The 25,076-nt window shown below is 39.9% G+C and overlaps 1 protein-coding gene across 1 annotated transcript; it reads right to left on the reverse strand.

The window, feature by feature from the left end:
* Arl5a (ADP ribosylation factor like GTPase 5A) lies at positions 1 to 25,076 on the reverse strand. Its single transcript, XM_052182476.1, has 6 exons — positions 24,762 to 25,076; positions 16,844 to 16,904; positions 16,279 to 16,426; positions 14,345 to 14,428; positions 6,668 to 6,819; positions 1 to 4,472 (listed from the first exon to the last, which is right to left on the reverse strand). Exons 1-6 carry the CDS (start codon positions 24,805 to 24,807, stop codon positions 4,424 to 4,426), a joined length of 540 nt encoding a protein of 179 aa, XP_052038436.1. The 5' UTR covers positions 24,808 to 25,076; the 3' UTR covers positions 1 to 4,423.

Here is a 25,076-nt window from a genome sequence, read left to right on the forward strand (position 1 = left end):
TGTCATAGAAAACATGTATCATTTATTACATGGACTTAGAAATCAACACAAATCAATGTCAGGCACTTTTTAAGTACACACTATGAGAAATGTCTACCAAGGGTATGCACATTGAGCAGGCAACACCACAGAGACGCACTCACCCATCTTCAGGAACAGTACAGAGTTAGAGAATTAAAAAGATGAATATTGCATAATTAGCCCAACTGTATCCTGTTACATTTCTTCCCGATTTCAAACCACTTTAGGGTTAAATACAAGCACTCACTTTTTAAGCATCCGGAGTATTCTTTCCCTTACTCCACTATCGTGGTCTTAAAGGGTCACACCTGCTCTGAGGAATGTGGCACGGATGTTTTATAAGAAGCACTCTGAATCTATGTTTTCTATTACACCTGATTCTACAGAAACACATGATGGTTGATTGCTGGCTTTTTCTTCCTTTCCTTTGTGACAGTCTTTCGATATGCAGTCCTGGTGGCTGATATTATTTAGCCCATGTTGACCTTGTACTTCAGTAATTCTCCTGTCTCAGCTTCCTGAGTACTGGGATTAGTCTTAACACCACTACATATGGCTTATTTTGCTCTTTTAAAGCCCATTTTTCAGCAGGTTTATTTTGTAATAATACTAGGTCTCAAATTACAAATTCCATTAGACATTTAATGCTGATTTTTGCTATTTAAGCAAATGTAAGGAAAACTGGAGGGTGGGAAATCATTTTAGGATGTCTTCAAGTTCTTCTACACTACATACAGTTTTGTTTTGCGATCTTTTCCCATATTAACCGGGCTGGACTGGTATTTTCCAAAGTATCACCATTCTTGGTTATATAAGGAGAATGTGAATGTAAGTTAATAGCCTTTAGTCCTAACTTATAATTTGAGGACCTGACAGTCTTATATATTTTTCTTGAATTTCTGAATCTAGTTGTCGGCATAAGAAGTGAATGTTAAGTAGAATTAAGATCCTAAGTATTGTATAATATCCAATCTTCTACTGGTCTCTGGATACCATAATCTGAACCTGTTCTTCGGATAGACTCTGCATCTCTGAAGATGCAAAGGTGCAGAGTAGTGAGTCAAGTCACTGGTGGGTGGGTGGACAGAATTAGAGAGGTTACTCAAAGCCTAGTGGCCTGGGAAATCACGGTTATGGGCAAAGTTTAGAATACCTTCAGAGCAACCTTCATCGGTGGCGAGCAGGCATCCAGGGCAGCAAGTGCTAGCTGGACTACGGAAGTCGCTCGTCAACAAGAAATTCCATCTTGTGTTTGGAGAACAGAATCACTCAAATCTGTTGTCATGTAAGGAAACCCTGCCTCTACCTCACCTTGAAAATGCTACTGTCAGGACACCAAGGGCAATTAGAAGACCCCAAAGTTCACATATGATGGGATGTGCTGTTATCCCCCATTAACAAAGTAGAACAGACTATAGATGCATTCCTAAAAATGCCTGTGGAGAAAACTAGACAGCGGTCTACGATTTTTCTATTTACACTACTAATATAAACAGATTTTGAGGTTGTCTGTACTGTATGTGATTGCTGTAGTTACAGCAAGAACTATAAAGTGCCTGTAAGAGAGGAACAACACCGTCTCTCCTCTAGGCATCTTAATACTATACACTCAGACAAAGGAAAGGACACCTTGGAGACCTCTTGCCTGTCTTCAAGCTACGCACTTACCTGTGACTTCCATGACTACCTATGAGGCACTTCTTCAAGGCCAGGGAGCAAACTCTTCCTCCTTCTAGCTCGGGCCATGCTTATGGAATTAGGTTTGCCACTGCATTAAAGATGCCGGTCAGCAGTGCTAAAGCACTTAAGAGAAAATGTCACAAGAAAATGAACACTCACTCCCTTCTGCCTAACCCACTTGCCTTCTCTGTATTCTTTGTCTACTGTGATGGCCAAGGTGTGCTAGAAACATAAGGGGGTTTTTAAAATAAAACTCTCAATATCATGGGAAAATACACTTTATAAATGTTATGACAAAATCAAATATATTCAAATGGTTTACCTTGTGGCCAGTTTTACCAAGATATCAAGAAAAGATAAACAACTTTCAAAATTAGTATCAAAACAGGACACTTAAATCTATCCACATGTACAGAGGTATAAATCTTTGATCTTTTCAAAGCCGAGCACAGTGAGGTTAAGTGAGATGTTCGTTTACATATTAACACCGGAAGGAAACCACAGGACTTACCGAGTTCTGCCCTATGACCTGTAAACTGTCAGCATGGTATGGGGTGCTCCACTGGATTTAGACCTAATTAATACTGTTAATGACAGTTCTGAGAGGTTCATATATTAAATCTCTTTTTACTCAGTCATAATTTTGTCTTTATGTACAAGTACACAGGTATGATACTATTTTTGAGGCTTAGTCTAAAAGGGTTAAAAACAAAAGAAAAATCCCTCGTATATTGTAAATGTGGTAAAGTTTCATGCTTTCTATGTCATGTCAATAACAGACTATAGGAAGACAACTTAAACAATGGAGTAAATGCTTTAAACATCCAATTAAGAGTAAATTTTAGCCAATACCTTGGCAAGCCCAGAATGTGCTGCTATGTGCTGAACTGGTGTAATGAAGATCCAAGCAACTATGCAGATGACTATTCAAATTCAGAGCTAAAATGCTGTGGACACGGGGTAGGCAGGGACGGCACAGACTCGTTGACAAAACTACAAAGTAGAGTTCAATCTTTAAGAGAATTTTTAGTATACAGGAGAAAAATTCTCATCATGATTTGAAAAGGTGTGAGAACCTACGGACAGGCCTGAGCACAGAAAGCCTGGTAACTGAGGGCTGCTTCTCAGAGCAGTCAGGCAGACACTAACACTGAGGTACACTGGGCACCACAGCACAGATCTCAAACACAAAGCCTCCATGGTAACTCTCATCGCATCCGATGGCTTGAGTCATTAAGGGTCTTAAAAGGTTTTTCAAAGTTTCCTCAATGCTTATAATGTGGACTTGTATTTCTTACCAAAATCTTTAGATTCTAAAGCCTGATACTAAAACTAGTTAAACCTTTTCTTGAATATCCTAAATCTTGACAGTTTGGATTAACCTTCAAGTTTTCAGGGCACAAATGGTTTATAGAGTCACCAAGAATATGTTAATATGCAGAATAATTTTGTTTATAATTATGACAGAAATACTTCAATTTTTAACTAAATTTAAAAATATTTTTAACAAATATAAATGGTGTTTAAGGTCAAATTCTAGTACAAATAATGTAATTTGTCAAATTTTCAATCAAATTTTTGAAGTCATTCAGAATATGTGATTTCTTAACTATTAAACAAGGCATATTATGCAATGGAAGATGTAAGACAACCTTTGCAGATATGAATCTGTAATTTGAGAAATTATTAATGTTCATTGAAAACTATGCCTTATGTTTACTCTTAAATTCATTTTAACTGTCTGTCATGTAATTTAATACCTTAAAAGGATGCAGCTAAATTAATTAGTACTATTTATAGGATGTTACCTCTTTGGGTAGATATATTGCACACCATGATTTTCAATTATAAATTACCTGATCATTTTAATCACAATTTACGGAATGACCCATTAGTAGCTGAATTGGCATAAGGATAAAGAGAAGGAAAGTGTGACAACTGCTTACCGCCTGAGTGTGCTCAGCCACACCAGCCAGGAGTCTAGCAGACACTCTACCCATCTGCAGTATATATTTCAATCTGTATTACTGAGCAACAAAAATAAGTATACAATGTCAAGCTTTCTCCTGTTTCACTTTTAAGGAGCAGCTTAACAATTCTGGGTTGGGGTTGGCTTGTTAGGACAACGCAGTGAACAGAGGGTAAACTAAAACAGTGACACTTAACACCAAAGGTGGTAGGTACTCAATGACACCAGGAGAATAACAACTTATCACTAACCTGCATTATTTCTTTCCTTTAGAACACAAATCAAAGCCATTAACCTGAACTTGAGGTATATACACAATACATATTCAACTTTAAGCAAAATACTTTCCATAATATTACATTTTTAAAAACTGGAAACAGTATCTGTGCTGATTTGTATTTGATTCAATGTAATGAGAAGGGAACATTCAACTTGGGGCAGGGTGGAAGAGTCACGCTGAAATAAAACTCCAAAGTTCAATGTCTTCCTCTCCCTTTGTTCTTGCCAGAGCTCTACTACGTCCTGGGAGGAATCATCTTGAGAAAATACCAATCACAGGTTTGGAAGGAATGAGAGAGCAAACCGGGTGGTAACATTTCATCTTTGTTTTCAAATAAGTGGTCTTAATTTTCTTCTCATAGAAAACTCTTGTCAGTTTATTATAAATATATCTAAACCATTCTTTGCAGTTTTCAGGTGAAGTCCAGCACTTTGTTTATACAGAGTTCGTGAGAAGGGGTCAGAGATCCCTGATCACCTGATCTTCAGCCGTGACATCATCCATTCAAGTCCTTGGCATAACCTAAGAAGACAATAAAAATCATGGGATTCTATTATGGACTAAAAAGTTACAGACTATCCACTGTAGGCACAGTCTTCATTAATCTAAAGAACAAAATCTGACAACAGGAGCAATCACTGCAGGCACTGGAGATCCAAAGGCCTTTGGTTCCATTTTACCTTAAAGCTTAGATCAGTGCCTAGCACATGCAGGCCACTCGCATGACTAATGCCCATAGAAAGCAAGCTTTTGTATGACTAGTCATCAAAGCATCTTTAAATAGGAAAGAGTGAATCTGAATGTCTAGAATCAGCAAAACCCAACATATTTTAGAACATTCACATTATAAAACAGTAAAACCTTCCCTTTCTTTTTTTTTTAATTCGATATATTTTTATTTACATTTTAAATGATTTCCCCTTTTCTAGACCCCCTACTCCCTGAAAGTCCCATCAGCCCCCTTCCCTCCCCCTGTTTTCCCACCCAACCCTTCCCACTTCCCTATTCTGGTTTTGCCCTATACTGCTTCACTGAGTCTTTCCAGAACAAGGGGCCACTCCTCTGTTCTTCTTGTACCTCATTTGATATGTGGATTATGTTTTGGGTATTCCAATTTTCTAGGTTAATATCCACTTATTAGTGAGTGCATACCATGATTCACCTTTTGAGTCTGGGTTACCTCACTTAGTATGATGTTCTCCAGCTCCATCCATTTGCCTAAGAATTTCATGAATTCATTGTTTCTAATGGCTGAATAGTACTCCATTGTGTATATATACCACATTTTTTGCATCCACTCTTCTGTTGAGGGATACCTGGGTTCTTTCTAGCCTCTGGCAATTATAAGTAGGGCTGCTATGAACATAGTGGAACACGTATCCTTATTACATGCTGGGGAATCTTCAGGGTATATGCCCAGGAGTGGTATAGCAGGATCTTCTGAAAGTGAGATGCCCAGTTTTCTGAGGAACCACCAGACTGATTTCCAGAGTGGTTGTACCAATTTGCAACACCACCAGCAGTGGAGGAGTGTTCCTCTTTCTCCACATCCTCACCAACACCTGCTGTCTCCTGAATTTTTAATCTTAGCCATTCTGACTGGTGTAAGGTGAAATCTCAGGGTTGTTTTGATTTGCATTTCCCTAATGACTAATGAAGTTGAGCATTTTTTAAGATGCTTCTCCGCCATCCGAAGTTCTTCAGGTGAAAATTCTTTAACTCTGTACTCCATTTTTTAATAGGGTTATTTGGTTTTTAAAAAAGACTTTACAGCTGCTATCCTAAAATCTATTTCTTCTTTAACAACCACTGACTTCTTCTGTGAACTTTCCCAATACACAAACTGAGTCACTCATTTAACAGTACACTTTCCATCTGTCTGGTTCTTGGCCAGACGTTTGACAAAGCTCGCCTCTACCTCTTTCTCAAATACTTTCAGCTCTGGGCACCAGACCTAGTCACATCACAGTGTCTTCCAATACCCTCAACTGCAGAATCAAGGACTCGTGTCATGAATGGTCCGCCTTTACTTCTAATCCCCATACGCGGGATGGGGAATCCAACCCATTGTCTGAGCATGGAGATAGGCATACTATTCTTTTTTTGGACAACATAATTTCCATTTGACAACACTGCTGGCCATGTGGCTATCTGCTAGTCATACACATAAAACCTTTTATTTCTGCTTTGTTGTGTATAAAGTGTGGACTAGTCTGTAGAGCTGCTATGAGAACTAAGACAGGCACACCATGGAGAGCATGCTAGGGAGGACATCTTGGCAAACTTTGTTTAGTTCCTAAGACCCAACAGCTAACAGTTCTTGCATAGGACCCAGGTACAATTCCCAGCACCCAAATGGTGGCTCAAAACTGCCTGTAACTCCAGTCCTAGCAGAGTCAGGGCCTCCTAGGATCAGCCTCTGTGGGCACAGCATGGAAGACATTTACTCAGGTAACATTGCTATACACATAATATTTTTCAAAAGGTAAAAAGTATTATCTGGCCTTTCCAGATCTGCTATACTTTCATTTCTCTAAGCTTCTATAGTAACTGTAGACTCTACATGCCTACATATTATTCATGTACATACATGCGTATCTTATTACATAATCATCCAAAGTCTCTGATTTAGACAACGGCTCCCTGAAATATTTATCCATTTGATGACATGCATGTCTCTGAGCCAAGTGTATGGTACTAATGAGAAGACATCTTACCCCTCGCCAGTGAGAGCACAGCATGCTTGGATATGCCACTGGTGGTCTTTTATAGACGTGAGCTTCAGAAACTGGGAGATTTCTGCTACTGTCATGCACTCTTTAACATCTTGTTTATTAGCAAAAATCAGCAAGCCAGCTTTTCTTAGGTCCTGTAAAAGCAAATAAAAATAAAACTTTAAAGGCTAAAACATTTCCCCATACATTTTCAACTTAGCTAGTTATTTTTCATAATTTTAGTTATATATTGATTATTATTTTTTAAATTTTCACAGGTACTATAATTTAAACAGTCTACACCATCTCACTTCTCACAGACTGACAGAAATAAACACTGACTATATTTTAAATAAATCCTTGTATGGGCTTACATACTTCTCAGTTATGTATGTCTCTTTGCGTTTTTGTTTATGTGTATGAGGGGGTATAGTTTATGCACTGTATGTGCAGAGGCAGGAGGTCAGCATTGAATGTCTTACTCTTTAGGAATAGGATCTCTCAGTGAACGTGGGGCCACTGACTTCTTTGGAGTGTCTGGCCAGTGAGCCCAGGAATGCTGTCTCCCCGCCCAGGGAACTACAGGAGTGTGCACTTGTGCCCCGTTATCTAGGTGTGTGCTGAGGTCCGACGCAGATCTACATGCCTGGGCAGTAAACACTTCATCAACTGAGCTCTCTGGAGATCCTCAGCACCAACTGTTGGGTCTTAAGTGATACGCTTTATGGCCTCAAGTGGGGATCATATCATATCATACATATCATATATCATCAAGCATAACTATCTACTACATCAATTAAAAAACAACAAACGCTTCAATGGCTACTAGTAGTCATCCTTTACTGCTGTACCGAAATGCTGCCCTCGTTTACGCTCCCACGTTACATCATTGCTTTATTAATATTAGTTACTATATGCTGTAATATGTGTAAGTTGTTTATGCTTTATGAGGTCTTGCTATGTAGCACTGGCAGATCTTGAACTTATTATCTTCCCCCCTTGAACTCTGGAGTACTGGAATTTCAAGTGTGCATCATTACTCACAGCTTAAATACTGCAGTTAGCAAGCTATCTATTCTCTGGACAATTTGGGACAGTCTTTTCTCAACATTGTTCCAACGGCTTTTCTGTATGCATTATTCCTTTTTCTCCAATCTCCTAAGCAAACCATTCATAACCAGGATTCCGTAAGAGAGTTAAATTCTTCAGAAAATGACCATACTGCAAGTTTCCAACAATGTGTGCAGCTGGTATCATCTAAGCACATAAGAAATGAAATCTATGACATACCACATTGGGATAAATTCTCAGTTTGGAAACACTCTGTATGTGTGTGTGTGTGTGCGTGTGTGTGTGTGTGTGTGCGTGTGTGTGTGTGTGTACACTCATGCATGATATCACATACTGGGCCAAGGGGCCACAAAGAATGAAACTAAACTCATGAATTAAAACTCTCAAAAAATTCTGTCCTCACCCAATGAGACACTGGAAAAAAACTAAACTTTTCAGTTTCTGTGTCTACACAGAGATGCTGAATGGTATGTTCCTTTTCCTAGAATTGTTAGTTTTTTGAGACAGGGTCTAACAATTTACCTTTGACTGTTCTGGTACTTGCTACACAGACCACACTGGTTTCAGACTTAGAGATTCCCTGCCTCCTATGCTGGGATTACAGGCCTATACCCATTTTAAAGGACCATTTCAGTACTAATAATGTGTTAATGTGCTTAAAGATAACATCTGCAGCAGGCACAAAATGATGCTGTTCCACAGACTGCTCTTACACAGTAGGGACTTTATTCTTTCTGGTGTAAGAATATAAGCTTCCTTTTGGATAGTGTTTTGTTGTGTTTTTTGCACAATCAAGAATGACTTAGAGTGCCCTTAGAGTGCCCTTTGCAGGATTATGTAAGAAGAGACAAGAACACAAGCGGGTAACAGTTTTAAGACTTCATATTTAGTTAGTTTCAGACAAAGTTTGGTCTAAAAAAATATAATCTAAAAATTAAATGAAAACTGAAGAGCTACATCATGAATTGAACATACACAGGAATTATTAAAGATATATTATGTTGTCCTAAACAAAAATGATTATTGAAAGGTGGTATGTGGCTGAATTAGTAAGCAGACAGATTTTCCATTTAATTACTATCTTATTTATTTACTTATTTATTACTATCTTATCATCTAAAGGTTTTGATATCTCTTGTAGAATAGGTTGAGCTTTTTTATGCAGGCCAAGTTTGTTAATGATGACGTACTCAAAATACAAAATTCTGATATAAGTATTTGACTCAAGTTAGGAATATACACTGTACCATTTATAAATAACTAATCCCATCATTTGTAGTAATAATTTAGAGAAGCCCCTAAACTGGGACTATAAAAACCAACTGTTAGTAACAGTCTCATATTAGAGAGATGACTCTGCAGGTAAAGTATCTGCTGTGTTAGCAAGCACGAATATCAGAGAACTCAGTAGAAGCGATGGACATGTGGCTGGCCTCTAGTCCTTGTGTGTGGGGAGAGTTGCAAAGCCAGCCGGGCATGCCACACACAGAGCTCCAAGCTCAGCCAGTAACTGCCTTACATATGACGGAGGTGAATCTAAAAAGACACCTAACATCAAAGCTGGGCCTCCACAGCATGTGAACATGCATGCATACCACACCAAACACAGCAAGAAAAATAAGTAGAAAAGGTCTTTAAAGTAAAATTGTAATGTTTTTCTAGTTCTCAAACCCACACTTTCTTTGGAGTTCTTTGTGAGAGAATCTCACAGATCTCAGAACGGCATCAATGAAGTTCTTAGTTATTGAAAATAACAACAATAGCAACCCTAAAATGGTATTTTACCTGGACAGAGAGAGAATCTGCTTTTTATTAAATAACATCAAAAACAAACACAATATTATAATAGTAACAGAAAGGATATGGATTAAAGGCTATTTATTAAATTAAATTTGTAAGCTATGAAAATTTAAGGTAAACAATGGTACCCACTCTTTGGTTCACAAGCTAACTTAAATGTTCTCTACTATGCAAACCACATATATAAGAAATGTAAAGTATCCACCCAGGCCTGGTAGTGCAGGCCCGTAATCTCACACGGCCTGAGGGCTGCATGCTGACTACATGACATGGCCTGTCTTGAGTAGCTTAATGAAACCCTGGCAAAAAATAAACATGATTTTTAAAACTGGGGAGATAGCTCATCGACAGAGTGCTTGACAAAAATGTGTGATGCCCTGTGTCCAATGGCTAGCACAGAAAAAGAAAAGTGTCTAGTGTATCTGTCAGTTCAGTCAAGCAAACAGCAGCAAATGTAGACATCTGCTCATCTGTCGTGCGGCAGTATTGTCTCTGCTCGTAAAGCTTTACGTATGAAGACAACCTCTACAATTTGAGTCATTCTGAAGAAAATTTTAGATTTGGGTGTCTGAAATCATTTTAAAATTAAGTATATTCAAAGTTTCTATTTCTTTTAAGATGAAGCTTTGAGAAAGGTTTAAGAAAAATTGTAGTTTCATGTTTGGAACACACTGAAGAGTAATTGTCAATGCTTATTCAGACAGTGCTGCTATCAGATGCGGGTGTTGGGCAGCACCTGGGAGGCGCAGGAAGAAGGCTCTCCGAGGCAGAGGTAGGTTGTTCTCTGAGGTCAAGCCCAGCCTGGTCTATGGAACAAGTTCCAGGACAGCCAGGGATACGCAGAGAAACCCTGTTTTTTGTTTTTGTTTTAAGTGTTGCATGTTGCTTTATGGTAGCTCTGAAGCATCTGCACCGAACTATTTTTCACTCAGTGCCTCCACTCTCTCGCCATGTGTCACTCTCCGCCGGCTTGCTGACTCAGCTCCAGCCCACCAGGGAGCCTGCTGTGGACGCTAGCACCATCATTAAGGCTTTTCCCAGCTCCCTACTCAGTTTCTTTTCACTTTCCAGCCAGCCTTGTACTTTGTTTTCCTTTTTATCTTCTCCTAGCAATGAGTATAAGTAAGATTGCTTGAGCATGTAATAGAAGGTTACATTCAACTCCTGTATCTTTAAAAGCTGGTTAATCACATAAAGTTTCTAGGCCTTGGTGTAACAAGACAAAGGAAAGGGAAGCAGCCAGGTTAGGGTCCCCAGGCAGAAAGTACTTTAAACACTGAGCTGCTAGATACTGGCCAACTAGTGAGCAATCACACAGGGAGGTTTCTGGCTAAAGGTAACATGTATGTATGTATGTGTAGACACATATATATACATATATATACATATATATATGTGTGTATATATATTGCTATAAATATATATTGCTAGAAAATTAGCTTAAGAGTTCTACTTTCTTTCCTGCTGCCTGAGGATCCATATGTAGAACTTACATTTAAGTTTAGTATTTAAAACCAAAGTCCATTCCCAGTGAGAAACTTTCTCCAGCAAGGGCATACCACTAATGGTGCTATTCTCTATAAGCCTGAGGGTGGGGTGGGGGCATGCAAATCATCACAATCACTAAAAGAAAAATATATTCTTAATTTACAAACCCTACTTTTATTAGGTTCCCTAAACTTTTAATGGTCTCTCTGAAACAATAAAATCTGTAAAGCAAAACCCAAAAGAAATCACTGAATCAATAGTAACATACAACTTTATGATAGGTATCCCAATTTTTTTAGGCTTTACCAAATTCCACTGAAATAAAAAATATACTCTAAACATCTGTTGTGTAGCAATTTTCTTTCAAGTGGAACACTGTATCCTGGAAGAATAGTACTGAAGGTTAAAAAAAAAAACAAAAAACAAAACAAAACAAAACAAACAAACAAACAAAAAAACCTCACAAGTCACAGGAAGCTCCTGAAACTTATAAGATACAAGGTTTCATCCCCAAGGTTATATGACAGTTAAGGACTACTGGGGGGAAGACACTCTGGATCATCAGAATTGTTTGTAAGTTGCAAACAGCTTTGTAAGAATGCTGTTTTCATGAGGAAGTCAACCAACATAGTGTTTAAGGTTAATTGACAGCTTTAGGGTCAATTGCCTTTGTGTAAGCTGTGTAACCCTTTATCCATACTCCTGTAAGTCAATAAATTCATTGTGCAAACTTTGGTACAATAGTTAGTTCCCTACTGTTGCTAAGCCCTATGGTGGGACATGGTCTTTATGAGGTTAGAGAGGTTTCAGTGATCTAAATGAAGGAGACTGGCATGTAGACCAGTTTGTAAAATGGTAAATAAGTCAAGAGGGAAAGCTAGTCTCTAGGCTTCTTTAAGACAAATGTAGTAATATTTCTATCAGGCTTGGATTCCCAGAAGAAACAACAGAAAGCCAAATGTTGTGCTATTAAGCTTCTAGAAGGCTTAAAAAACTCAGAACAGCAGATTACAGAAGATTAAGTGATAAAAGAGCCAAGTGATGAGCTTGGCTCTTTTAATATATATACGGGAGCTATAATTGCTTAATTGGGATAAGCAATTATAGCTCCCGTATATATATAAAAAAGCATACTGGACTGGAGACTGCCCAACATGGAATCTTTTCAGCAGCCAAATCTGGCTGATATAAAAGCAAAGGCACAACGATGGCCTTGAGTTTGTCAGAACCAAGAAGTTGACTTTAGTGTATGGCTCTGCTCCCAACTTGGGCATGAGCTAAGTTGAACAGTGCAAGCCAGTCTGGTAAAGACTGCTGGTGTTAAAGAAATATGGAGCAGCCTTGAAGTAGCACAATAACATAGGGCAAGGAAGTAGGATGGTTAATGGCAAATGTTTCAGATTATGGAACCCTAAAGGACAATGTCTCCCATTCAGTTATGCTATTCCCAACACCGCTCTTTTAACAACAAAACTGACAGGCATGATGAGATTTTTTGTGACATACTGCATCTGCTAATGTTTCTTTTTAAGTATCCCTTCAGCCATCAACTGGTACTGGTACTATGGTAGTTTTTCAGAGATTCCCACCTGTGGTTTGTAAAAATATTTCATTACACAATGCTAATACTTGTTTTACAGATGTGTAAAAGCACCAAGAACACTAAAGGCTACAGTTTTAAACACAATATTCTGTATGTTGTAGTTTCAATATGAAATGACCACCAAAGGCTCATGTGTGTGAACACTTGGTTGCCAACTAGTGATGCTGCTGGAGGTGGTGACAGAACTTTCAGAAACAGAGCCATACTGGAAGAACTAAACTACCAGGGGTAGGCCTTTAAACTGTATGACAAAGCTCACTTTCCACTTGTGTTCTCTAGTTCTTAAATCTGGGTGCCATGTGATCGGCCAGCCTCCTGTTCCTGCCTACTGATGTGGTTTCCTCACCATGATTGCCTCTATCCTTCTGGAATTATAAGCTGAAACAAACCTATTCTGCCTTAAGCTGCTTTTGCCAGAGTAATTTTATTACATGAAGAGGAAAAGAAACCAGGATACTCTGTGAGTAGGGTAGGCACTTCTAAGTTGTTGGCAAAAATCCCAGTATTAGAGGTAGGCAACCTCTCAATGAATTGTCAGTTAGGGAGGCCCTGAAGGCCACAAACTATAAAGGTATGCCACACTGTTTGTTGCATGCCAGAACTAGGTAGAGTCTGTACTGCTAAAGACAATACATGCTTTGGCTACAGGAAATGGAGATATCAGATATTATTAAAACCTTCTTAGTGGATGGTTTTCATAGTGCTAGAAGGTACCTTGTGGGCTATTAAGGGAAGAACTGTCACCAGCAATCTGGTTGGCTATGGACCCTGAGGACTACAGTTCTATCATGTCAAAGAAAATGTGTGACTACTGGTACAACAGTGGCATGACTTTTATGGGTGCAGCCTGTTTTACAACTGGATTTAAGGACTAGTCTATAGGACATAACTTACTAGTAATATAAACCAGACAAAAGTCCTGATGGCAAAGAAGGCCACAAGTCTCAGAAAGGCCACCATTGCTGTTTCCTTAAATGAATGCAATGTGCCTGTCAAATTGCCTGCTTTTTAAATGCTTCTCAAATTCATAGATTACTGTTTCTGTCAGCATCAATAAGCTGAGGGAATTTCTTTTTTGCAACAGGGAATGTACTGTAGAGACTCAAGGCCTCTAGCTGTGTGTAACAGTCCACAACGTAGGTACTTGGAGGCAGAGGCAAATAGATCTCTGTGAGTTTGAGGCCAGCCAGGCAAGCACTCTCCAGTGTGTATATACACAGTCCTAATTTATTAAAATTTTGAATATTGTGACTATTAGTATTTTGAAGGACTTATAAGCTAGTCATATAATTTCATTTGGTAAAAGGGATTTAGAAAAAAGATGGGGAAAAAAAATCCTAAGAGCAACTAGGTTTAAATATTAGCCTGATAACAAAGAACAGTCAAGGATTATTATATATTTAGGTACTTATGATATGCCTGTCAAATGATAATTCTCTATATGAATAATCTGCCCAAAATGTAAAAAGAAAGCTACCTGGCAGAAATTCTTTTGCCCAGTGAAACCTCTAAATTAGATTTTTAAGCTAAATACCAGTCTATGATTATCTGTGCTATCTTTCTCCTGTTTCCAGAGAATTTGGGAAATATGAAATTTCAAAACAAAATGAATGACAAGCAGGTATGACCAACAGACAATTTTTTACGTTGAAGTACTCCGTGTAAGAAACTATAAGAGGTGATAGAATGTCTAGTCTCACTTACCAAAGCAGACTTACCTCATGAGCTAGCATTTTGTAGAGCTCTTCTCTAGTTACAGAAATTCTTTCTCTGTCTGTGCTGTCCACAACAACTATTACAAACTAAAATAATTACCAAAAAATCATTAGTGACTTACAGAATTTAGTATTTGAAAATTCTTAGGGTATTTATATATTTAATTACATGACATTAATATTAAGACATAAAATCTACTGTACTGTAAGAGAACCAGGAATACTTAGCATACTTGCTATAAAGCTTAAGGACCTGACTCATTTCTAATTCAAATACATTCACTAATTTTTAAGAAAAAACAAGAAAAGAATATTATGCTAACACTCTAACCAAAATAGAACATTTTTTCTTTTCAAAACTACTGTATGAATGAATACTAATAGGCCTATATCCCTGTATTTACACCATAACAATTTCAAACAAAAAGCAACAAAACCAAAAAACCCCAAACACTTAAAATTCTAAGTTTAACTTGATTCCAGCCATTACTACTGATATCTTTTGAAACCCAAATGGGTATGTGTATTAGGATAATGTGACAGATAAAGAAATTAACAAATTGAAGGTACCAACTGGCATAGAAAAGCATAAAAAACATGGGCTGGAGAGATGGCTTAGCAGTTAAGAGTACCAACTGTTCTTCCAGAGGTCATGAGTTCAATTCCCAGCAACCACATGATAGCTCATAACCACTGTAATGGAGTCTGGTGCCCTCTTCTGGTGTGTCTGAAGAGAGCAATGGTGGTGTACTCATATGTATATAATAAATAAATCTTAAGAAAAAAGATAAAGGGTCTTTAAAAAAACAAACAAACATAAAAACACATGAAAACAGGTGCTTCCTTATGCCCAGAGCACCTGCTATCTGCAAGCACAGCTCTGTAATGAACAAATGATGAGACAATGGCTCACGGGGTGAGGCAGACCCTACTGCACTAACCAAGAGCACCACAAGGCAAGACTGAAACAGCAAATGTTCAGCTACTATACTTACACTATTCATATTACCTGTTACTAAAACACACTTTATTTTTAGTTTTAGCACTGGGTAATAATTTCCAAATAAAGCACTGTGGTTTTCAGGCTTTCTTTCTGCAGTTTGAAGGGACTACAACATTTCACTTGACAGTCTGCCGGCAGAAGACTTTAGTATTGTGATGTCCATCCTAGATGGCATCTGAATAAACCCTTTTCAAGGCTGACAATTTAATGCCTGCAGCATTGCGTATGGGGGCCCCGACATAGACCTTTGTAAGTTACCCATAGAGTTCCTCCAAACACATGATGAAATGCTAATGGAGTGCTGGGACCAGGCCATGAGAGACACTTGGTAGTATCATTAATGATTTAAATATCAGCCTTACATATATATGTGCAGAGTATTTTTAAGGCCTTATAATACATACTAAAAAAACAACTGGTGCAATTTTTCAACTTATAGGCATAGATGTTGAATTTAAATGTCACGGGTGCGAAATCTTCTTTTGGAACATAACATGTAAATAAAACCATATGATTATGTCTAAAATGCTTTATAACTAAAAGATTTCTTCAACTGCAACTACACTATATAAAAGACAATACGTCTAGCAAATACTGGTTAGGACTCAAACCACAGAAGAGTCCTTTCATTGGCTGGGATTTCTCCCACTTAGACACAAATAAACAGCAAGAAGGAAATGCAATCAGAAATCATGAAATGCAAGTCACTTAAGAGTAATTACTGGACCAAACCACCCAACTGATCACCTACCAACTCTCCCTACAAAGACTCAATGATGAACTGAGTCAAGATTGGAAATAAGGAACGGAAGACTACTATGCTCACACTCTAAAATCAAAATGCTGATCCATTTTTAAAGACTGTAATGACTCAAATCAAAATTCTTCTCAAGGACTCAGAACCTCGCATAAGCACTAGCAGGCAGAGTGTTACCTCTGTGTTAGTATAGTAAGTGTTCCAGGAAGAACGAAGGGACTCTTGGCCGCCAATATCCCACATCAGGAAACGAGTGTTATTAACCACAATCTCTTCCACATTGCTTCCTATTGTAGGAGACGTATGTACAACTTCATTCATGGAACTAGGAGAGGAGAAGTTTACAGAATTAGAGAGGAAGCTAGCTCATCTCACCAATTCTTACATCAAGGTGTGCAAGCATGGCTTCTAACCCAGACCCAAGGGCCCTTGTTTTTGAGCTACACAATGATTTGGCTAAAGATGTAAAAGAGCTCAAATAAATAATGGTTTTAGAATATTACAGCTCATTCGGGCAAAGTCTATAAACAAGTATCTTGTTTTCTAAAAACAAGAGGATCCAAGAGAAACAAAGCCTGGGGCCGTGTCAGTCTCTAGCTCAGCCCCACAGTCCTGGCTCCTGGTTTATGGCTAGTCTGCTTGGATTGACATAACTCTTCATTGATTTCATCAATCAAATACCACAAAAGCACAAAGAATAACTAGAAACAACAAAATTAAAATTTAAGTAGTTAATACTTACAACTGGTAAAGGATAGTAGTCTTCCCAGCATTGTCCAGTCCAACAATGATAACTTTGTGCTCTGAAACAAAACCCAGCAGAGAGTTACAACACAGAGAGATCCCATACTTCACTCTTCTTCATACTATCCCACACTTGTTTCTGTGGGATAAGCCAGCACACAACACTCTTTAGCCTTCTTAGAACTCAGAAGGGTACTCCAACAAGCAAGGCGTGTGCTGTTAAGCTTCTTCTCTTTGCCTCTCCTAGTCTACACGGACCGACACCTCCCATCTTTCCAACAATCTCTCCAGGCAGTCAGAAACACCCTTATCTTTCTAGGCCTAAGGAGTCTATGCTCAGCAAAGGATCTCCAAATAAATGTAGTCCTAACAATTACAAATGACTTAAGTTATTGAAGGTCGATGTATGGAGTGCAGGCATCCCTTGAGTATGTCCATACAAAGTGTGAGAAGGAAGCAGAAGAGCTTGTTCCATGGGTAACTGTACATTTCTATCTCATGAGTCTGCAAACTCAATCCTGCTACTATCCCCAAGTCCACAACCTCAGAGAGAGTTACATACAAAATAAGTACCACAGAAGAACACCAGCAAGTACAATAAAGACATGTTTCAAAGGAGCTTGGCAAGCTAGGAATGTTGGCCATGACTGTGCTTCCAGACATGAGAGGTTAACAGGAAGGTTACAAGTTCCAACGTGGACCAGACAATGTGGTAAGACACTATTTCAAAAAACAAAACAAACTCAACTGGCTGACAGTCCAGGCTCTCTAACCCTGGTACAACACTTACAAGCTACATTCTCTACCAACCTAACAGGATATATACACATATATACATATGTACATCTATCTATCTATCTATCTATCTATCTATCTATCTATCTATCTATCTATCTATCTATATACATATATACATATGTGTATATACATACATATATATATACATATATATGTATGTTTTAGTGTTATTATAATAAGTCAACAATGACCAATTCCATCAGAGGAAAGTATATTTTATGGCTGAATTAAAACCAGAAAACTCTTGAGAAATGTGGGATTCCAACCAAGCCAGTGTTACAGGCTTCATGACCATGAATGTACTTCACCGTGGGGCCATGTCTGCATCAGGACTAGATAACTGAGTTCTATAGGAAAGAAAGCCTTTCTTCCAGGTAAGTTTCTAACTAGCACGACTGGGCCTTTCTAATTTTGCTTGCAAATGTAAGCACCCCCCCCCCATTTGCTGATGTGTGCATTCTTCAGTTCTGTTAATACAAGCATCTACAAAGGTATTGAAGCAAAAAGAAAATTTCCTATTGAATACTGATTTAAAGCCTCCTTGGACTGGGTATGGTGGCATACTTCTTTAATCACACCACTCTAGAAGCAGAGGCAGGAAAGTTCCAGGCTAGCATAGTTTACACAATAAAGGTTGCAGAGAGAGGCTCAGTTTTAAAATTAACTAGAGCCTTTCTAAAATATCAGCTTAATTCTAACTTGAAGGAATTCATTTTGTACTATCCTCATGATTAGCCACAGGTCAAAATTTATAGACTTCTAGTACTCAAAAACAAAACACATTTATAATCATCAATGAAAGAAAGGGTATTCTTGAAACATTACAAACTAAACAGGACCAGTCCAAAAGTAATACAAAGTACAAGAATTTATGGCAAATGATATAAGTAACAAATTAAGCATGTATGTGTGTTAAACAATGTGCCCACGGATGATTAACACAGTATCTGTTTGCAGAGCCCTTAACCACATATGGAAGAAGCTATAAGCAGGCACTGTCACAGTGCTATAACTTTTCAAATGCTTTTGTCATTCTTGCTTCCAGAGCCTGAGGTACATCCCGTTAAACTTTCTCAGTGGTGATAAATCCTTTTGCCCCTAAAGATGAACCTGAGTTTTTTAAAGAGGGTCCCTTGGAACCGTCTTGGTCACCAGGGAAAAGGCAGCTGAGATGCACGAATGCCAGCTTACTGTTACAGAGGGTATGACTCTTTGTAATAATCATTAAAAAAAACAAAACAAACAAACAACCTTCTTTCCAAAGACGGTCTAAATTGAGATTCTAAACATACACTGAATAAGAGGAGACACTGGCAGAAACTCTATCTGGTTTCTCAAACAATACCTTTCATGTTAAACCCCCCTCTAGTTTGGACACAAATTTTGGTTCTTTGTTTTTTGTTTTGAGATCTTTAGTGATGCCTTCGAGGACTTGTGTCCTGATTCTAAAACTACTGTTTTTCTAGCTCCTAGAAAGGATTTTCTACATCAAAAAATACCTAAGAAAGCATGGTGTGTGTGTGTGTGTGTGTGTGTGTGTGACATCTGGCTACATGTGAGCAGCAGCAGACGCTAACATACGGCAGAGGGGAAGAGGCTCACACCACAAGAATTTCATTTTTTCAGGATACAAGCTAAAGAAAGGATAGAGTGTCTAGAAAAAGAACAACAAAACCCGGGAGTGGGAGCATATGGTGGATGATACGCAGTGTGCCCCTGTATCTGGAGGCATGGTGTTTTTAACAGGTTAAGACTATCCAAGATGGAAAAGCAGCCAGCTAGATAATAGATTTAGCTCAAAAAGAGAACCATTATTTTATGTTCCACAAGACTGGAAATGAGGGAAGTCCTAACAGGCAAAAGTAAGGGTTGGGGGAAGGAGAGCAGGAAAGGGAAGAAGGTGCTGGAATGCCGGAAGTTAGAAGCCTTGAAAGCCACATGTCCTTCTATGTCCCTGCTGGTAAAGCAGAGAGAGAACGGAGGTTACATCACAGGGAACAAGGTGAGAAGGGATGAGTGTAACAAGGGGCAAATGTCTTAATCCTAAGCTCCTAATTCCTTTCTTGGCTGCCCAGTAAATCCAGACAGCTGTTCGTGGACCTGGTCTCCGAGTTATCCACTGACTTTCCACTTAATGTTGCTAGCACCATTCTCCACTCTGGAGACACTGCTCTTCTGTTTGACTTTCTAAAATTATCCAAGCCCTACACCACCACCAAATACATAAATACACACTGCAACTGAGACCACTAAAAATACCAATGAAGGGAATGTAAGCTATTATAACATAAAGGCATTCATGACATTTCAAGAAAGAAAGAAAAAAAAGAAACAAGTCAAGCACGTGCAAAACTTAAGAAACTCCCCGAAGAATCACAGGCTGTGTGTGTGTGTGTGTGTGTATAGTGGACACTCAAAGTCCACTAGGGAAGAGTCTGTAATCCAGTGGGTCACTCCCTCATGTCCACAAACCAAATTATTCACTTCCAACCACTAGAGGGGGAATGTGGTTACAAGAAAGAATCAAAGACTGCTTTGGTGGCTTCCTAACTCAAAGACAGGGCGGATGAGTCATAGTGAGAACACCAACATTAAGACAGAGTTGTGTGTGTAAGAGGTTAAAAGGTAAAGGCTAATATTTCCTGCAACAGTCACAAGTCAGTTTATTCCCCATGTAGAATTAGATTATCCACACACGTTCTAATACTAACTGAACTCCCACACATCCTTACGGTTTCCGCACTCTGCACTCCTCTTTACCAGACATAACAACACTATGTAGAGAATGTATCTGCGGTGTTAGAATTCCATCTTACAACGTGCTTCAGGACAAATACTCCACAGAACATACAATACAGCATTTTAGGAGGTAATGTTATTGAGGACAAATGTCAATCAGACTTTGGCCATACCAACTCTGTGACACTTGTGATTCACTGCAATCGTTGTTTTGTATGATTTCATTTAGAAGGCTCTTCATTTCCCACAGCATTCACTCCTGCACCCGGAAAGCCCAACACTACACCATGATTCTCTGCTGGGATTCAGAGTTTGACCTGGCCTCTACCTTACCAATCAATACTGTTTTGTCATTAAAAACACTTCTTGTCTACGGTTCCTTCCTCCTTTATTTTCTTTGACACACCCAGACAGCCTACTAGTCCACTGGTTGTCTAAGTCTGTATCTGACTACCACTTGGTATAATAATCAAAACAATGTATCTCTATGAATTACACAAAGTTGGAAAACACTAACACCACCATCATATCATATCCAAATTAGCACTTAGCCTTACAAGTCTAGGTCTGGCAGGCATGTCAATTCTACGTGGCCTAGCACAAAAGCCATACATTTATTTAAAATACTATGACATTTTTGACTCTTTTTTTTTTTTGTAAAATTTGACTATGTAATTCTGAGCATGAATGTTGTAGATGACAAGTTGTGTCCCAACATCAAAAGCTCAGACAAACCTGCTCAAGCTGAAGCTTCAGTAACAAAGACTAGTTTTAAAGAAAATGCTGGGGGAGGGGAAAAATGAGAAACAAAGATGAAAATCAGAGACCCATTAGGAGGCAGAAATCACACAATAATTTGAGGTTTTAAAATTTTACAAAGAAAATATCTAGTACTGATTAGAACGAGGTACTAGTGAGAAGATAAAAGAAATCACTATGCTACGCAAGCCCCAGGTACTAAGGGTAAAGGTGCAGGTGCTACAAACAGCGTGTCCAGAGTGCACACTGTCACCAAGCATTTCCTCCTGCCAGGTCCCTCCTGTGAGCTGCACCCTGACCCACTGAGATAATGCTGACAGGGTGCACCTGGAGCAGGCAGCCTGATAAGGAGGGAACACTGTCCAGTCCTCTTCCCGCTCTCCTCTCCTGCCTGGAGAACTCCCTTGAAAACAAGGACCAGGAACCGAGGCGGACCCTGGTGACAAGCCCGACCAGTGTGAGCCACTATGCGGGCGGCTCATTCATAACTTGATTCCTTTCCTAACAACCAATGAGCAGAGGGAGGGGCAAGGCGGTCAAGAGGGAACTCCACAACCTTTCACAGTTTACAGTTTACGTAGGTGTAGGAAAGGTTCTTCCCTTACCTGCCACATTCTTTATAAGGGTGTGTGTGTGTGTGTGTGTGTATGTGTGTGTGTTGGGAGGGGTGGTAGTGAGAACACACTGGCACTAGAGATCCTTGTTTAACATCCCAAACCTATCATTTTAAATAAATAAAGCCCTAATGTGCATCTGTAAAAAGTAGGTTTCTAAAAGTAACGCAATTGAAGCAGATTAACCAACCCGGTGAAACAACTGGAATCCAGTATTGCAAAAGTCACTAGAATTACCAGCTGCTAATTCATCTACAGAGACAGGCTGGGTTCTGCTGCCCTAGACTGTAACAGATGCCTTATAAAGGCGAGGAGATTTGTCTGTTTCATTCTCCCCTTTAATCCCAACACCCAGAGCAGTGGTTCTCAACCTTCCAAATGCAGATACCCTTTAACATAGTTCCTCATGTTGCGATATAACTGTATTGCTACTGCTATGAATAGTAAAAATCCATGTTTTCCCATGGTCTTAGAGACCAAGACCACAGGTTGAGAATTGTTGCCCTAGACCCAAACAGGAGCTAAAAAGGTACTTAAACCAAACACTGGTAATGAGCTCTTCTAGAGGTGCAGTCATTGTTGGCAATCCTAAATCTAAAGACTCACAACACAGTCAACAGGGAGAAAAGAGGAGACGGAAAAGTTGTCAGTGACTTCTTAAAAAGATCAACAAGCATCAACACATTTCTTTGTTTCCTTTCCCAATTGTCTGACAGAAGTCGCTTGAGCCTGCTTCCTCTTTTCAGGGAAATAACTACTTACAAATTTATTTATTTATTTATTTATTTGGAGACAGAATCTCACGTTAGCCCAGGTTGTCCTTACGAATTTATTTATTTATTTACAGACAGAATCTCATGTTAGCCCAGGCTATCCTTAACTTCACCATGTAGCCAAGGATGTGATCCTACCTGGCAAGATCACAGTTGACCCCTGCCACCACACTCTGTAATCTCTCGGATGAGTGTGGTAAAATGGGAAGTAATCTACCACCTGAGCTACAGCTCCAGCGTCAATATTTCTTAATGGTGTCAATAAATTACGGCATCTAGAATGTGATTTGAGCGCTCTGGAGTCTGTGCACCACCTAAACATAACCTCTGGTTTCTCGGTTGGGCTGCTCAGCTTTAACTGAGCAGCTGCTTTCTGAGAAGACAGAGCTGCTATGGCTCTGTGTCCGTCAATATAGCAAACTCTGCAATTACCCAAAGCCTCTTTCAGCAAGTCTCTGTGAAAAGAGGACAGAAACGTGTCCTGAGCCTTCTGCAAAATAAAGCGAGGAGGACACACCTAGCTTATGTGTCATCTTCTCCACAGGTCCAAGAGGACCTACAAGTGTCTGTGGCTGTGAATTCTGTGAGGCTTCTGAACTGGGGACAGACCACTTAACAAATCGTTTCTTCTCGATCTCACTATGCTGACTGGTAATTTTCTAGAAAATGAACTCTATTAATCCTCTTGTTAATTTTCAAACACAGAGTAAACAAACGTTCAGGCAGACAATGCTACTACAAAATGCAGATTATAATCTGTTCTGATACCAAAGCATCCATGTGCAACTAGCTGAGTTTCTTTTAAAGTTCTACTTCATTTTTTTAAGTTACAGCAACAGTTCTGTCATTGACTCAGAAGAAAGCGAGGACACTACCAGAGACACTTTAAAGCACAAGTCTTTCTAAACCAAAGCAGAACTGAAACGCTAGCTTCACTAATTTCAAGATTGTAGAGGACAGAACTAAATACTTATTACCCACATAAACATCACAAGTTCTATAACAATTCAGTTCAAACCGAGAGATTAAATACAGCCAAAAAATTGTAGACCCCACGAATTCCTCCTGGGCTAGGTTAGAGTATCTAAACCCACAGAATTATGAAGCCACTGGAAACCACTACCCCCTGTCACATGTACTCTGCTGACCAGAGAGTGCTAATGGAATTATCCTCTTTATTGCCTTCCATTTCATTTAGTACCGTTATCTTAAGTATCATTTTTTTTAAAAAAAAAAATATTATTGTTAAGAAAAGCAAAACCCACTAGGGATTTCAAATCCCATAAAGCCAGCTCTATCCCGGAGGAGGGACAAACCGGAGAACAGCTCCGTCTAAATCGTGGGCATCACCGTTCATTAAGTTTGAACTGGAAAAAGTGGGGGTGCGACAATGCCACCAGCTTATACAAGAGAAAAACTGTACGTGCTCGACAGATGGAATGAACTGCAAGGAGCTTTTTTTTTAAAAAAAAAAGCACTACATTTCATTTTAGTAACTATGTAGTTCTGTTAGGGCCATATTCTCTCCAGTATCACACACCCATTTCGTAAATTATTTTATTTTATTTTTATAAATCCCCTATGCCTTCCTTGGCAAATGTCCGCGTTTAGACGAACTTAAAGAGTAACCTGCTAGTCACCTAATGCTAGCGAATGTCTCTCCCGAGGCAGGCTTTTAAAAGCTTTCAGCAAAACACACTAACAAGGGCCAAAAAAAAAAAAAAAAAAAAGAAAGAAAAGAAAAGAAAAGAAATAAAAAGGGAAAAAAAAAACCTCTAATAACCTAAGAAGGAAAACGACCTTATGCTTGACCTTTGCCACTAAGACAACCGGCGCAAAGGAGGGACTCCATCACTATTCCGCAGCGAGGGTCTCCCCGCCCATCCCCCCAAAGCGAGCCGCCCGAAGCGAACCGGACGAGTCCAGCACTAGTTCCAGTTTTCCGCATTCTGCAAACGGTGGGCTCGGTGGCGCCCCCAGGGCCCTCGGTCTTCACCCTAGAACCCCAGCTGTTGCCCGTGCGGCCCAAACACAACTGCCGGCAGGCGACGGGGATGGAAGCAGGCCAGGCCGCGCGCTGGGCCCCCGGCGTGGGGCTGGGCACCTTTTGCGCTCGCGATCAAATCGGAGCAATGGGTGTATGGCGGGAGGAACCTTTCCCCAGGCCCCGGGAGACAAAGGCGACCCTCCCGCCGGACAATGGCCGGGACCTCCCATCCCGGCCCAGCCTCACCCTGGTGATTGAACAGCCTCCAGATCCGGGTGAAGAGAATTCCCATCCTCGGGCAGCGGAGCCCTCCAGCCGCCCGGGCTCAGGCTGCGGGGCAGAAGGACGCGCCGGGGCCTCCGCCTCTGCTCCCGCGCCGGCCGCGCGCCCGCTTCCAGGGACCCGCGGGGAGGCCGCAACCCAGGCCGCCCAACCACGCGCGAGGCCCCGCCGCTACCGCCGCGGCGCTCGCCTGGCTCGCGGACATCGCCGCCGCGTTGTCTGCTCGAGCCTCGCGGGCCACCGTCCTCCCCCAGGTCCTCTCCAGCGGCAGCTCGGGCA

The sequence above is a fragment of the Apodemus sylvaticus genome, chromosome 5, assembly GCF_947179515.1.
Source record: "Apodemus sylvaticus chromosome 5, mApoSyl1.1, whole genome shotgun sequence".
In the NCBI taxonomy this organism is placed as follows: Eukaryota; Metazoa; Chordata; class Mammalia; order Rodentia; family Muridae; genus Apodemus; species Apodemus sylvaticus.

Excerpts from the sequence above, each read along its gene's own strand:
- Arl5a (XM_052182476.1), bottom strand. The coding sequence starts at position 24,807 with ATGGGAATTCTCTTCACCCGGATCTGGAGGCTGTTCAATCACCAGG. Across the intron at positions 16,905-24,761 it reads GAGGCTGTTCAATCACCAGG|AGCACAAAGTTATCATTGTT; the intron begins GTGAGGCTGGGC and ends GTTTTGTTTCAG. Across the intron at positions 6,820-14,344 it reads ACAAAATGCTAGCTCATGAG|GACCTAAGAAAAGCTGGCTT; the intron begins GTAAGTCTGCTT and ends TTGCTTTTACAG.